The sequence below is a fragment of the Phaseolus vulgaris genome, chromosome 11 (assembly GCF_000499845.2).
Source record: "Phaseolus vulgaris cultivar G19833 chromosome 11, P. vulgaris v2.0, whole genome shotgun sequence".
Classification (NCBI taxonomy): domain Eukaryota; kingdom Viridiplantae; phylum Streptophyta; class Magnoliopsida; order Fabales; family Fabaceae; genus Phaseolus; species Phaseolus vulgaris.
In genome coordinates this window covers 6,051,101-6,067,680 of record NC_023749.2, presented here as the reverse complement: position 1 = coordinate 6,067,680, position 16,580 = coordinate 6,051,101, and the positions used below count along the sequence as shown (strand labels likewise).

Below are 16,580 nucleotides of genomic sequence, written 5' to 3'. Positions count from 1 at the left end.
CTCAATTTCATAAAACTGGATTATAAGGTAAGGTTTGCACTCACTTATATACTATGAAATGTCATAATCTCTAGTCGATGTGAGATCTCTAATACACCCCTCACCCCGAGGCTACCAACTCGTGCGTGTGATTATATATTATAAGTAGTCTGATAACAATACAACAGTGGATGGTCTAATAAGTCTAACAAACAATAACTAAAAAATAGAAGAAATATTTCTTCCTTTGCCTCATTTTTTTTGTCATCTCAGTTATTTATTTACGATAAATCCCAATATCAAACATTATATACAAATTAAGAAAAATTACAACACTCCATCCCAATATCAAACATAAAATACAAATTAAAGAAAAATTGCAACACTTGTCTGCAAAATCCAAAATATCAAACGTAATACTATTTTTCATGCATGTAGTATATAACAGTGGGGTGTCAGCAATTCCTTGGACGATAAACTTAGAGTTGATGAAAAAGAGTAGGATTGAATCGTGCAACAGGAATGCATATAAGATCATTGGCCCTTGGAGCAGTCAACCCTGGTCGTTCATCCATATTGATCATACTTGTACCATGCTCCAAGATTTCACCTTCAAAACCAAACATCTTCCACTCAAAACACTGTACGAGTGTTCCAATGATTGTAGGCAATTCACGCATGGCCAATGGCATGCCAGGGCACCCTCTTCTTCCACTCCCAAATGGCAACAACTCAAAATGATGCCCTTTTATGTCTACATCTTTTCCTTCACCTTCTACAAACCTTTCTGGTCTAAACTCTAAAGGGTTCTTCCAGATACTTGGATCTCTCCCCATAGCCCAAATGTTTACGCAAACTATTGAACCCTTTGGAATCATGTTTCCATTAACCACACACTCTTTGATTCCTTTCCTCATAATCATTGGTATTGGCGGGTGAAGCCTCATTGTTTCTTTTATGATGGCATGGATATAAGGAAGCTCTGAACTGTCTGCTTCACAGAGTAATCTCTTGTTTCCTGTCACTTTGTCCACCTCCTCTTGAGCTTTCTTCAGAACTTTTGGATTGTTGAACAGTTCTGCTATTGCCCATTCCACTGATACAGCAGTTGTGTCGGTAGCTGCTGTAAAATAGTCCTGAAAACAATAATGATAATTAATAATTTAAAACTTCTATTTATTTGTTCATGTAGTCTCATAGAATGTTCACAGTCAAACTCTATTATTTCAAAGATTAATGTTTATTCTACCATCCTCTTCTATCCAACAACTCAATAAATATTAATATTTCAATTATTTATAAAAATTCATAATTTTATTGATTTAAAAAAATTCTAAGTTTTTGCATTTTACGTGTATTTTAATTAAAGGTTTTTTATTATTATTATTATAAATATTAATATTTGTTGTGGTTTTATTTTAGCATGATATGTCACTATATTTTAAATGTTAATGACTCTATTTCAAATGTTTAAAGATGGAGAAATAATAGTTTACTAAATGGGAAGGTAGATGAAATAGTAAATTTTGAAAGATTTTAAATTAATACTTTTGAGTATGACATCTCTCAGATAATAAATAAGTTTAGTTTTTTAACAATTTATTTTTAGACTCGTGTCTTCGATATACTAGCTTTTCTTTTAAAAAAAAAAATTCTCCCATGTTACTTTTATCAATCACATCTCTATAAATCATTAAGAATAGTTAATAGAAAACCATTAATTACATTGAAGAGAAATATAATATAGTTGAAAAATTAGAAATATTTTTACTAAACTTAATATTTATTAATGAGTGTGGCTATCATAATAAATAAGTTTGATTTTTTTGACATTTTAATGTTGCTTACCTATTACATTTCTCATGGACATGTTTTTAAAGTATAATGACTATAAAAATTCTGAAATTTAAATTTATTTCAATTTTAATATATATATATATATAAATAGCGAATAATCCGATAAATTTAATAAGTTTTTATTGTGATAAACTTTAAATAATTCTTCATATTATATTAAAAAGTAAATTTAATTTAATTTTATAAAATAAAATTTACACCTAATTATATTTATTTCACTTAAATCTCATCCAAAAGCTTTCAAAGTTATCATATGTTTATTTTTTAATATTTAAAACCTTATACTCATTATATGTTAGGGTTATTTGTTATATTACTTCATGCATCATAATAAATGGCAATCTATATTTTTTTTTTTCATCAAAATAAATTAATATCAAGCATGCGTGAGAAGCTATACGTACCAAGATCAATGATTTGACATGGTTCCGAGTTACCTCAACCTCCAGTTCTTTCTGCTCAAGAATATCAAGCAACATATCAAGAAAATCCTTCACTTTCTCTTCTCCTTCTTCACAACCCTCAACCTTCGATTCCCTTCTCAGTTCTTCACGATCAGAGATTATCTTCTCCAGCAGAGAATCGTACCTCTTATGTATATCCAATGCCCTCTTCTTGAAACCTTGCAAGTCCAAGTTCTTGCAGAAACCTACGAAATCCGAAACGTTAAACTCCCCGAAAATCTGCGTCACTTCCCGAACCAACTCACGTGCCTGCTCTGCCTGGCTGTCTGATCCCGAGCTCCTGATGCTCAGCATCATCTCCGATATCACGTTGTTGGAGAGCCTCAGGAGCGATTCAGTGAGGTTCACGCTTTCTTTGGCCTTCGATTTCTGGAACAGAGTTTGAACGAATTCGTGAACCAGCTTTGTCCGAATAGGTAGGAACTGCATAAGGCTTTTGCTTCCCAAGAGATCAGTGGTGCTCAGCTTTTTCATGAACTTCCAGTAAGTGTCGTACGGGGCAAACGCGAACGTAGCGTTGTGGTAGGTAACCATGTCAATGGCCATGTTCATTTTGCGAGAAGAGTATGTGAGCTCATTGTTCTTGAGAAATTCTTTGGCGAGTGAAGGGGTGCTTGTAACTATGAACTTCACAGAACCTATTCGAAGGTATAGAAGAGGCCCATATCGGAGACAAAGTTCCCGGAACGATTGATGGATGAGGGGTTTAAGCAGATGGAGGTGCCCTATTATGGGTAGTGCAGGTGGGCTTGGAGGGGGCTTAAAGTGGGCCGTGGGCTTTCTTCTTCTCTCAAACAACAGTTTGAAAAGGTAAGCAGAGAGGAAGAAAATCAGAACTGACAAGAGGGACTCAGAAATCATCTTCGTTTTTGTTTAACTAAGAGATTTATGAATTGAAGATGGCTTTCATGGTTACTATCGCTGCCTTTTTATACATGCACAGAAAAACTGAGTGGCGTGTGTTCATTGGAAATGGGGTGTTGTTGATAAGGGTCAAAAAAGTACAATTTGACAAATTCAATCCATAAATATCTAAATTCATATTATTTTTAATATTTTTAATTTTAAAATTTTGTTTCACACAATGAAATTCGGACACTCTTCTTAAATGGTGTGTCGGTGTGGGATACTCTTATCGGACACCGACACTCGTATGACACTTGTAGCACACGTATCTATGAAGTGTCTAATTCAAAAAGTATTTGTTAGATTTTTAACAATTCTAGTACGATTCTAACACAATTTTAAAAATAAAAAATACATTAATTTTCTAAAACTCAAACTTATTGTATACATTTTTATTATAATTATAAAAATAAAAAACAAATCATTTTGAATCAGTCATGAAAAACATCTTTTTCCTCCAACAAATAATCTGGAAGTGCACATAAATCTTTATTGTCAATTTATATAATTCATAATTACATAATATATAGATTTCGTCTCCTCTTATCCTACATTATGTGTATCTATATTCGTATTCATGTCAGTGTCCCTAGTACGTACACAACACAATATTAAAAGGACAAAACTTATTGCTATATTATGCCAGTCATTTTGAAATATACTCAAATTATTGTCAACTTAGGTTATCTGATACGTGCAATAATACCCTAAATTAATTGTAGTGCTGAAGTTAACACTAAAAAAAGGGCCTTTTTTAATTTGTATTTTAAAGTATATTGCAATCTTTTTTTTATTGAAATTTAATAATATATGTTTACTTTAGAAAGATGGAGATGATGAAAGACATCTTATATATATCCTAAATATTTTCTGTCAAAACCTTTTATTGTTTAACATGGAAATCAATTTTAAGGAAAACATTTGATTGTTATTATGAATCGATTTTACATAATATTTGATAATGTTGACATTTGTGATGAAATAAAAAAAAGTTATAATTATAGTGATTTTTTTATTTTATTTTCTTGATACTAAATAAGAAAACATTTCAATCTCTTCTCTATTTATTAGTATTACTGGAAATTTTACTTTTGAATGGATTATTTTAAACATTCTACAAGGGTTATAAATTTTTATGCATTAATTAATGTTTTAAGGGAATAATACATCACACTTTTAACTGATAAAAAAAATTCCTAATCAAAATCATCCACGATTTCACTTAATTTTAGATAGTATGAGTTATACTTTGGTACGATTTTATTTTCACATGAAAAAAAAAAAAAATCATCTTATCTTAACATAACCACATTAACATGATTTCTAAACCTCATAATTTTTTAAAAAGCAACTTTATTTTAATAATAATTGAGAAAAGTGGACCCTTTTCACCCAAAATTTTCTCTTCACTTCGTACTATTTTTTGTCTTTAAGTACACCTCCCACTTATATATTTTATATAACACTTTTTTTGCATTAATTATTTTAGAAAAGAACAAAGAGGCAAACATCGTAAAAGTTTTTGTCATAATCACGTAAGCCTACCATTTCTCCACCACAAAGTTATCCAATGGGGTTTTTCCATTTTCAAACAAAAATATATTGGTAAAGAAAGTTGGACTTTTCGTAGGAAAGTTTTCAAAGTAAAAACATTAATCGGAATTTTAAATTTGGAATTCAGTTCTTATAAAAAAAAAACTCCTATTATTAACACTATCCTTTTCTCTTTTACTCAACTTTTACGATAATAGAAGTTTAACATACATACAAAAATAATTTTGGATGAGTTAAAATTGAAAAACAAAAAATGAAGTGCAGAGAGTGATTGAAAATTGAGGTTATTTTATTTGATTGGAGAGATTTGATGTAAAAATGTGAGAGTATGTTATCTCTTTCTTCCGGTTGTTGTCTTAAAATAAGAAATTAAGGAAAGGATGAGAGTCATATAAAAACTATACATGAATATTAATTTTAAAAATTAAAAAATAATTTTAGTTTTTAAGTAATTAATATAAAATGACAAAATACTCCATTGTATTAATAAAATGAGATATATTAAACAAGAATAGAATTGGAAAAAAATTATGTACACCAAAAAACGGTTATAATGGAGAATCCCTTTTATATATAGATATAGAGATAATGTAATGAAAATAGAAGTAGATATATTATTTATGAAAGTGAAGTTAAAATATTTTTTTAATACCAACAACCATACTTAAGAATACAAATTTTAGAAGGAAGTGAATTATTTAAATATGATCACATTCTAAGTTTATTTTAAGATTTTAAGACTGAAAGTTATTGTGACATAATTGTGACATAGGAAAACCCAACTAAAGTGAAATAAAACTTGATGGAAATAAAACTTGATGGAAGTATCTTATAAAAATGGAAAATTATAAAGTTATATACAATTTTTTATGTATGAATTTATAAATAAATATATATGATAACGGATAAATTTAAAATTAAATAATATAAAAAAAATAATAAAATATTAATATTAAGAGTTATAACGTGATTATATAAAAAAATATAGATTATGAATGTATCATTCCTAAAAAAAATGTTATATAAATGTTTGACTTTTGGTGAAACCCTTCCCTATGGCCAATGTTTGAGTGTAGAATTTTCTGAAAAGCAATAACTAGAAACGATGGTTAGAAGCATATAGTGGTTGAATTTGATGCTATGAGAGAAATAAAGTTTCTTCCAATTATTGTTATTCTGAGAATGATGATGGGAATACATGCAAAGGTAGTCCATTGAAAGTTGGTTGAATTAAAGTTTTAGTTGGTGAGAATGAGACATGTTAATTTGATTCAAGTGAAATGTTGAAAATTTGGATTCTTGTAGCCGTGAACTTTGAATTAAATATTGTCTCCTTCAGGTTGACTTTTCACATCAAATTTTTTTTATCAGGTCAACCTCCTTAAATTCATCTAAAATTATATATTTATAAATTATTTGATGGTGATTCAATAGGGAATCACATGATAAATCTAATAATTTTTCATTAAAATATACTCTAAAGAATTATTGGTATCATTTTTATAAATAAACTTTAAATCTAAGTAAATCTTATAAAATATAGATTATATATTAAAAATTTAAACTCAATTATATACTATGAAATATGAAATGTTAGTTATCTTTATTCGATATGGATCTCCAACAATAAATTACAAAAATAAGTAAATCGTATATAAATATATAGTTTTAAAATAAATAATTTTTTGATAATTTTAATTTGGATTAATATTCCATTTTGAAGTTGTGAATACTTTATACTATTTGTACCGCCCTGGTGGTCGGATGCGATGACGTGGCATCCTGTTACGGTGTAGGCGTGTTGACAAGGCGTCAGGTTGACAGTTGGGAAGGAAGTCGGGAGGCACGTGTAGTCGCCGATAGTTAAGTTGGCGTGTTCCGATCTCCAGCTTACCAGAATAGGCGATCGCCAGGTTGAGGATGAAGTCGCCAGATGCAGACTCAGGCGACCAGGCAGTCGGAGATCGCCAGAACAAGCACATCGCCGAAGATAAAGGAGAAGCAGATTATGAAGGCGGCCGGCGAGACCACAGGGAAGGTGTATGAAGGCCCTACCTCGCCAGTTTCAATAGAGATCGCACTCCTGAGTTAGCTATGCACTGGGCAGCACCATGCATAGGTAACTTAGCCAAAATGAGAGTAGAAGTAGCGCCAAGTCAGGGAGCCTCCAGATGATGGCACGTGTACAGTTGGATACGAGCCACGTGTCCAAGTCTGTAACTGCCAGGAGAGAGAAAGCCACCAGGTATATAAGAGTTCCTAACAGATTTTCTAAGGTACGCACGTTCAGTTCATACACTTTACGCTTGCGAGTGACAGAGCTGTTTGTGAGAGAGATTTGCACGGTTCCAGTTCTTAGTATTTGGTGATACCGTCACTGACTTGAGCGTCGGAGTGCGATCGGCCGCAGCGGCGCCGTATCGTTTCTTTGCAGGTTCTTGAGATAGATCCAGAGGAGGAACGGAGGTGGGAAGCGGCGCGCACGTCGATCCTTTGACGAGGCATTCTCCAGCGCTCCGGTCAACAGGCAGGATCATCAGGCGCCCACCGTGGGGCCGTGTAAAACGTGCTCCCATCCACAGCGTGAGTTCGTGGAGGTTTTCGAGGTTTTCTGCGCGGTTGTGTGCTGGTGCAACCGTCATTCTTGGTTTCTTTGAGTTTCGTTCGGTGAAGTTTGTGTTTTAAACCGTTCGTTTGGCTTTCGATCGGTGGATTCGAGTTCTTTCGAGTGGTTGTTTGGTTCGTGGGGAAACGGTGGTTTTTGGTGAAGCTGCGATTTTCTTCGAAGGTTTGCGGTGTTCTTGAAGTTCTTACGCAGTTTCTTGAATCTTCTCCGATCGGTCGCTGATTCGTTCGTGGTTGAAGTGTTATTTGCTGTACTTCTGTGGTTCGCTGAAGTTAATGAGAAAGATGAGAAGCAATCGTTCCAGTCCCGTGGCTCCCGTCGCAGCTGAAGGCGACGCCGCCATGACCATGGCACAGATGGTCAGATCGCCGGCCAAGGATGAAGAAATGCTGGTTTATGCCTTCAAGAAGGGCGTGCAGCCAGGGCCATTCTGCGAAGCCTTGATCAGGGCTCATCCAGCGACGTTTGCTGAAGTCAGGCGACTTGCGGTGGCTCACATCGCCGACGAGAGTGAGGTCGCCGAGAAGAGAGGCAGTGTGGCTCCCGTCAGGCCACACGCCCAGACCAGGATCCAGCCACAGAGGGTGCTGGAAACGGCAGCGGCGGCCAGAAAGGATCAAAGGACTCGCTATCCTTACGATAGGAGAAACAAGGGAAGAAGTCAAGCGCGCCAACCGCCAGCACGCCAACAACCAGCACGCCGGGAATACAATCGCCCGCCTAAGCACAAATTCGTCATGGGACTAGCGGACCTGATCGCTATCCCTAACATATCTGCTAGATTGAAGGCGCCCGAGAAGGTCGGCGACAAGGTGCTAGGGTCGAAGCCGGACGTCTGGTGCGAGTTCCACCAGTGCTTTGGCCACAACCTGGACTCGTGTTTGTCTTTAGGGTACCAGCTCGACGATCTGGTTAAGAGCGGGTTCCTAAACGACTATCTGCTGGACAGAAGGACCGGAGGAGCGTCGAGTTCCCAGCCGGCAGGGGGAGAAGCCCAGCAACACGAGATGCCTATCCATGGGGAGATCCACACCATTGCAGGGGGTTTCTCAGGTGGTGGATGCACCGCATCGCAGAGGAAAAAGTACGCGCGATCGGTGATGTCGGTGGACATGTTTGAAGATCACTCGCCCGAAGTGGACATTACGTTCACCAAGCAGGATCTTCGGGACGTTGTGCCTCACGACAACGATCCCATTGTTATTTCGTTGATCACGGCGGGGAGGAAGGTTCACCGAGTTCTGGTGGACCAAGGAAGTTCGGCAGACGTGATGTTCTGGCCGACTTTCACGCAACTAGAATTGCCCCTTGACCAGCTGAGGCCCTATGGAGGGTGCTTGTATGGGTTCGCTGGCGACCAGGTGGAAGTCAGGGGGTACATTGAGCTGAGAACCACGTTTACCGATGAGGCTGGGTCGAGGACGGAGAAAATCAAGTACCTCATCGTAAACGCCCCTTCAGCATATAACATCCTGCTGGGAAGGCCCACCCTTAACAGGATAGGCGCAATTCCATCGACTCGGCACATGAAGGTGAAGCTGCCGTCCATGGAAGGGGTGGTAATCACGATAAAGTCTGATCAGAAGGAAGCGAAAAAGTGCTATGAGAATAGCCTGAAAAATAAAAGATCAGTGAGCTACGTCACAACCACCCCACCGCCCGGTGTGAAGCCCAGACCGCCGATAATGGAGGAGGCCGCCGGAAGGGACGTAGAGATGGTAGATGCTGCGCTGGGGGAGAGGAATGCTGCCCTGGAGGAGGAAGAGGCGCGGAATCGCCCGGAGGAAGCAAGGGAACTCGGAATCGCCAAGGCGGTGATCGCCAGAGAATCAAGGCCCAAGCCCGTCGAGCAGTGGCTCGAGAAGGAGATCGGGGGGAAAGTTTTCAAGCTCGGAAGATCTCTGGAGGTCGATCTCCAGGACCAGATCGCCAAGGTGATTGAACGGCATCTGGACGCGTTTGCCTGGTCCGCTTCGGACATGCCCGGGATCGATCTCGACTTCTTGTGCCATCATCTGGCGATGGACAACATGGTGAGACCGGTGCGGCAAAGAAGGAGGAAATTTAATGAAGAGAGGAGGCAGGCGATCAAGGATGAGACCCAGAAACTCCTCGCTGCAGGCCACATCAGGGAAGTCCAGTACCCTGAGTGGTTGGCGAATGTCGTGCTGGTGAAGAAGAGCAACGGGAAATGGCGCATGTGCGTCGATTTCACCGACCTGAATAAGGCTTGCCCAAAGGATTCGTATCCTTTACCAAGCATTGATGCCCTGGTTGATAGTGCTGCAGGGTGCAAGCTGCTGAGTTTCCTGGACGCCTTCTCGGGCTATAATCAGATCAAGATGCATCCCATGGATGAAGAAAAAACAGCCTTCATGACGGAGAGGTCGTGCTACTGCTATAAGGTGATGCCGTTTGGGCTGAAGAATGCGGGGGCCACGTACCAGAGGCTGATGGACCGAGTACTTGCACCAATGCTGGGAAGGAACGTGCAAGCTTACGTCGATGACATGGTCGTGACCTCGCAGGAGAAAAGCAAGCACGTTGCAGACTTGGAAGAATTGTTCACGACGATCGCCAAGTTCAAGTTGAAGCTCAACCCGGAGAAATGCATTTTCGGCGTGGAGGCTGGAAAATTTTTGGGTTTTCTCTTGACTGAAAGAGGAATAGGAGCCAATCCGGACAAATGTGCCGCCATCTTGGCGATGAGAAGCCCGACTACAGTAAAAGAGGTCCAGCAGCTGACAGGTCGGATGGCAGCACTATCCCGCTTCGTGTCAGCAAGCGGAGAAAAGGGGCATCCCTATTTCCAGTGTCTGCGGCGCAATAACAAGTTCGTTTGGACGAAAGAGTGCGAGGAAGCTTTCGTCAAGCTGAAGGAATATTTGGCGAGCCCGCCGGTTCTGTGCAAACCACTGGCGGGAACCCCTCTCAGATTGTATTTCGCGGTGACTGAGAGGGCGGTGAGCGCCGTGCTCGCCCAGGACCAAGACCAGGCTCAGAAGCCTATTTATTTCGTGAGTAAAGTGTTGCAGGGCCCAGAAACGAGGTATCAGGCCCTGGAGAAGGCTGCGCTGGCGGTGGTGTTTTCGGCGAGGAGGTTGCGCCACTACTTCCACAGCTTCACAATACTGGTGATGACTGACTTGCCCATCCAGAAGGTCTTGAAGAAGCCTGACGTTGCAGGAAGAATGGTGAAGTGGGCAGTGGAGTTGTCAGAGTTTGACATTAAATATGAGCCTCGAGGCTCGATCAAAGGGCAAATCTTTGCAGATTTTGTAGTCGAGCTCTCTTCAGAGGCGACGCGGGTTGAAGGAGACGATTTCCGTTGGGTACTCTCGGTGGATGGATCGTCAAACCAACAGGGTAGCGGTGCTGGAGTCATATTGGAAGGACCCAATGGCGTGCTGATCGAACAATCGTTGAGATTCGCCTTCAAAGCCAGCAACAATCAAGCAGAGTATGAGGCGCTGATCGCCGGGATTCTGCTGGCTAAGGAAATGGGAGCCAGAGTGCTAATGGCTAAGAGTGACTCGCTGCTAGTCACAGGGCAAGTAACAGGCGAGTTCCAGGCTAAAGATCCACAAATGGCGGCTTACTTGGCGTATGTGCAGGAATTGAAGAGTTCTTTTGCCTCTTTTGAAGTGGTGCATGTGCCCCGAGAACAGAATGCCCGAGCTGACTTGCTTGCTAAGCTCGCCAGCTCAGGCAAGGGGGGTAGGCAGAGGACAGTGATTCAAGAAACTTTGAAGACGCCGAGGGCATTTGTAGCAGATCACCTGGTCCTTCAGATAAGCAGGTCGACGGAGAGAGCAGCGATAAGCCATAAGTCTTTGACGCAAGAAACTCTGAGATCGCCGAGAATTAGAGCATGTCGAGGAGAGAAAGTGGACGTGATGCATGTCTGTGCCACCCACGAGCCAGACACTTGGATAACACAGTACAAGCGGTGCCTGGCGGATGGCCTCCTCCCGCTAGATCCAACAGAAGCTAGGAAGGTAAAGAAAAATTCCAGCAAGTATACATTGATTGATGGCGATCTGTACAGGTTTGGATTCACTCACCCACTCCTGGAATGTATACACGGCGAGAAGTGCACGAGGATTATGGCAGAGCTCCACGAAGGAATATGTGGAAGTCACGTCGGGGGTCGAGCTCTGGCCGCGAGGACTCTCCGTGCAGGCTACTATTGGCCATCCATGAGAGAAGATTGCAAGAAGTACGCCCAGTGCTGCAAACAATGCCAGCAGCACGCCGATTGGCACAAGGCACCTCCCGAGGAGTTGAAGTCGATCTATAGCCCTTGGCCGTTTCATACTTGGGGAATCGACATCCTGGGACCTTTTCCACTGGCGATCAGGCAGATGAAGTACTTGGTGGTGGCGATTGAGTATTTCACCAAGTGGATTGAAGCAGAACCAGTGGCCCAGATCACCGCGCACAAGATCGAAGGCTTTGTATGGAAGAATATTGTGTGCCGGTTTGGAGTGCCTAAGCGCCTGGTATCAGATAATGGGACTCAGTTTGCGAGCCACCTGTTGAAGAAGCTTTGCGAAGGGGTCGGAATTCAGCAAGTGTTTGCATCCGTCGAGCACCCTCAGACTAATGGCCAGGTGGAATCAGCTAACCGGGTGTTGCTGAGAGGTTTGAAGAGAAGGCTCGAGAAAGCCAAGGGAAGTTGGGCTGAGGAGGTACCCCGAATAGTTTGGGCGTACCACACCACCGAGCAGTCAGGAACCCATGAGACCCCGTTTAGCTTGGTCTATGGGTGTGATGCCATGATTCCAGTCGAGATTCAGGAGAGCTCGCCGAGATTCCAGAACTTTGTAGAGGAAGACTCGAATGAAGAGAGAAGACTGAACCTGGATCTGCTGGACGAAGTCAGGGAGGAGGCAAGGCTGAAGGCTGAGGCGGTGAAGAGAAGGGTCGAGCGAAGGTACAACTCAAAGGTGATGCCAAGGCAGTTTAGAGAAGGCAATCTGGTGATGAGAAAGGCCCACCAGTACGAGATGGAGAATAAGCTATCACCCAAGTGGACTGGACCGTTCAGAATAACCGAGGCACTCGGGAACGGAGCCTATCGCTTGGAGACGTTGGAAGGGGGGGCGATCCCTCGTACCTGGAACGCCACACACCTGAAGTTGTACTATAGCTAAGAGCTTTGTAAGTAAAGACAAACACAAATATTACATTGCAATGTTTCTGTTAAAACAGTTTCAAGGGGGCACTCTTTTTTCCCTAAGGAGGGTTTTTAATGAGGCCACCCAATAAAAGAAGAGTTTTCGAAGTATAAGGTGTTTTCAGATTGCATATGTGTTATTCCCAAAAGTTTCGAAGAAAGACCTTGTCATTCGTACATGATTTAAGGCACGAAAAGATATGTCGCGTGTTTTCTAAAGTTTTAAAGTCCTCATCGTTTTTCGGCGATTAGAGGCACCAGCTAAAGTTTTAAAGTCCTCATCGTTTTTCGGCGATTAGAGGCACCAGTTAAGTTGTTAAGTCCTCATCGTTTATCGGCGATCGGAGGCACCAGATGAAAGACCTCCTCGTCGTCGAGCGAGTGCAGGCGAGAAAGAGGAAAGGTCCTCCGTGTTTCTGGGAGCGAGAAGATGTAACTCCCGGGGCAACGTAGAGGCAAGTTAAAGACCTCCTCGCCGTTGTGCGGGCGCAGGCGAGAAAGGTCCTCAGTGCATCCAGGGGGGAGGAGATGTACGCCCTGGGCAAGTTGAGGCACCGGATAAAGTCCTTATCGCCGTTGTGCGAACTAAGGCCCATCAAAGACCTCCTCGCCGTCGAGCGAGTGCAGGCATGAGAAAGAAAAGGTCCTCAGTGCATCCAGGGGGGAGGAGATGTACACCCTGGGCAAGTTGAGGCACCAGACAAAGTCCTTCTCGCCGTCGGGCGAGTTAAGGCCGTTTAAAGTCCTTCTCGCCGATGAGCGAGTTCAGGCGAGTAAAAGTTCTTCTCGCCGATGAGCGAGTTCAGGCGAGTTAAAAGACCTTCTCGCTTGTGTGCGAGTATAGGCAAGATAAAATCCTTCTCGTCTTGAACGAGTTCAGGTATGGCGAAGAGGGTGGAAGAAGCTTGAAAGGTGGCTAAGGTAGGTTCGAAGAGAACGCCTAGCCAGCCAGTCTCTAGCTCTGGGGTTCAGGGAGGTAAAGGAAGATCCCAAAGGGCATTTCTGCCTCAGATAAAGAAATGACTGCCAAAGCCTGAGGCTAAGGAAAGCTGGTGTTACCAAGAGGTCTAGGTGATCGCGAAAAGTTCAAACACGGCGAGAAGGTTGAAAGACTTGTTTGATAAAGCGGGTCAAGTGGGACGTTGTTTGAACCAATGATTGAATCACAGTTCGTTGCTTGGAACTTTTCTTACGATCAGGTTAGTGCCTCAGGGGTACAAGTTGTTTAAAGCGATTATTGCTTAAGTTTGAATCGGCTCGAAGCAGTTACGCCAAAGGTCATGTTTGCAAAATCGCTAAGTTAAACGCAGCAGAGTTAAACATACAAAGAAAGTAAAGCGCTCAAAAGGAGTCAGAAGAAATGTCCAAGTTTCGCTATTGAAATAAGTAGCTGTTCAAAATACGTGTGCAAGGGTTTTTACAAGGTAAATACAAGTGAATTCATAAAGAAGCAGATGGGGTAGAATTGGTTGAGCCTTCGGCGGGAACGACCTTCCCATCTACTACTTCGTTGTCTAACGACACCATGCTAAGGTCAAGATCGGGGAATAGGCATGCGAACTGTTCTCGAGCGGCATCAAACCCGACAACCAGAATCTGAGCGGAGCTTAGCTTAAGTTCTTCAATTTGCTTTTGAAATCCTTCAACCTGCTGCTTAAGCTCCTTGTTCTGCTGCTCCAGCTCTTCGACCTGTTTTCGGAGTTGTTTGTTGGTCTCTTGAGCTTGAAGAAGGTCGTCAGCCACCTTCTTGGATTCTGTTTGAGCTTGGGCCAACTCGGCAGCCATCTTCACCTTCTCTTTGTTTGCCTCGGAGAGATCAGCCATGGCGTCGTCTCTTGCTTTCTCTACTTGCCCAAGTAGCTTCTCGCGGTCGATCGACCTTTGCTCCAGCTTCTGTACCTTATCGGCATTGGCTTGAATTTGAGCCTCCAGGTCGCTCGCCTTGGTACGTAGAGGCACGATTCTGCTTTCGAGTTCGACTTTTTCTTGGGCAAGTTCATGGACTTTGCGGCGAAGGTCAACAGCTTCCTTGCGCGCAAGCCTAAGCTCGGTGTTTAGGGCATCCTCCACTCGAGAATGTTCCATTTCCGCGAGCGTTAGGCTGAATGACACCTTCTCCACCTCGACCTTCATTGTGTTGTTCTCGGTCTTGAGGTTGTAGATATCATCCTGTAGCCGCCTGGTGGAGCTCTCCACAGCTCTCGTTATGATTGATGGGATATCCTCTGCAATGGTTTTGAGTTTAGCAGTCAGAGGTTCCCACATCCTCGTGACCTCGAGGGAAAGATTTGCAGCTTGGAGAGGCGTCAGGGGGGCTTGTTGAGGGTTCTCGTCGCCGCCTTCCTTAACAATATTTTCGGTGGTTGCTTCTTGGCGTGGCGACGCAATCGGGGATTCGGTGATTAGGATTGGAGAGGTGTGAGCGACCTCATCCCCGATTGGAACGATTCCTGCAGCTGAAGTGTTGGAAGGAGGGCCCCCTCCTGCTGATATATGTGGTGTGGAGGCGCTCGGGGGGTCCTCTAAGAAGTTTGGCTCTTGGGCCCCAGTTGCAGGTGGCGCAGTGGCCAATGGAACTGCTTGGACTGGTGGTGAAGGGGCTTGTGGTGCTGGTGGTGAAGGAGGAGGAGCGGGTGTTGATGGTGGTGTTGAAGCTGGAAGAGGGGGCGGGGCAGGTGGAGAAGATGGTGCCACCCTCTTCCTTTTCGTGACAAGGCCATCCTCTGTGACCTCGTCGTCCTCTTCCTCATCCTCTTGGACAACATGGGGGGCCTTCCGCTTTGGCCTCTTAAGGACCAGTTTCTTTCGTTGGGTGGGCGCCTTAGGCGGTGATCGCCCCTGGATGATGGCCTTCTCGACCGCTGAGTTGGGAACCGTCTGGGAGCCGGTCGCCAACCCGTGGTTGCGGGCGAGCGCCTTTAAATCGGCGAGCATGTTCTTACCCAACATGGTGTCTACATGAAATGAAAGTGCATAAGTTAGCTCAAAGGAGAAAGGGGTAAGTGTACAAGACAATAAGACAGCAAAAGCAGGCATATGCAGAAAAGATAAAACCAAAGTCTTGTGTGTATCGCACAAGACGCCCAGAAACAATATCAGAAGCAATGTCAAGACAAAGATGTAGCGCCCTAACCTATTTGAAATTCCAACTGGTCCTCAAAGAACTCGAAGGAAATCAGGGTGGGGGTCAAGAATGTTATGTGGGCATCTGCCACCCTCTTCCAGAAGAGACAAAGGTCTCTGTCCAAAGCTTCCATGCTATCAGGACTTCTGGGCCTCCTGAAGCAGCTCTTGGACTCCTTTTTCCCCTTGTCCACCCAGTACAAGGGGAAACCGTCGAGAAGGGAAGGGTCTTTGTCGTTTGCGCGAACCTGGATGAACTTCCCCTTCCAATCCTTGTACGACTGCTGGAAGATGGTGAAAATGGATCTCCCAGCAATGGCGTTCAGGCTGACCCACAGGCGATCTCCTGGATACTTGGCCTCAAACAGGAATAAAAACACGTCCACTGACGCGGGCAACCCCAGGTGGGCGCACGTTACCTCAAAAGCTCGGACAAACGCCCAGCTGTTGGGGTGAAGCTGGGCGGCAGCGATGTTGAGCTCGGTTAAGAGTTCCCTCTCAAATCGAGTGAGAGGGAACCTGAGTTTAACCTTCTTGAAGAGAGTGGTGTAGACGAAGCAGAAGGGCCCGTCGGCGCTCACTTTATCATCGGCGCACACTGGCAGAGTGGCTGGGCAAGGCAGCACCATCATTCTCTCATCGTGCTCCTTGTGGAATGATTGGTGGGCCTCGTCCCCATTGGTCAATCGCAGAACCGCTCCCGCGGTGTTCACCGACGACGTTTCCTTTAAGAGGGTTGAGTTAGCCCATGAGTATAACGTCTTGAAGTCTGGCAGTGGGGTGGGGGCTCCTCCAGCGTTTGGTGGAGTCGCCTGGGCCAGAGTGGTTTGAGAAGACGCGGGCCTCACAGCCTGCGAAGAGGGGGCACCACGAACTTGCGTAGAGTCGTGTG

General features: G+C 43.2%; 1 protein-coding gene across 1 annotated transcript; it reads right to left on the bottom strand.

Moving 5' to 3' along the window:
- Window positions 1-285: 285 nt before the first annotated feature.
- LOC137819152 (cytochrome P450 93B16-like) lies at window positions 286-3,201 on the bottom strand. The gene is made up of 2 exons (XM_068622919.1): window positions 2,241-3,201; window positions 286-1,115 (listed from the first exon to the last, which is right to left on the bottom strand). The coding sequence occupies exons 1-2, from the start codon at window positions 3,159-3,161 to the stop codon at window positions 459-461; spliced, it is 1,578 nt and encodes a 525-aa protein (XP_068479020.1). The 5' UTR covers window positions 3,162-3,201; the 3' UTR covers window positions 286-458.
- Between the last annotated feature and the right edge of the window lie 13,379 nt (window positions 3,202-16,580).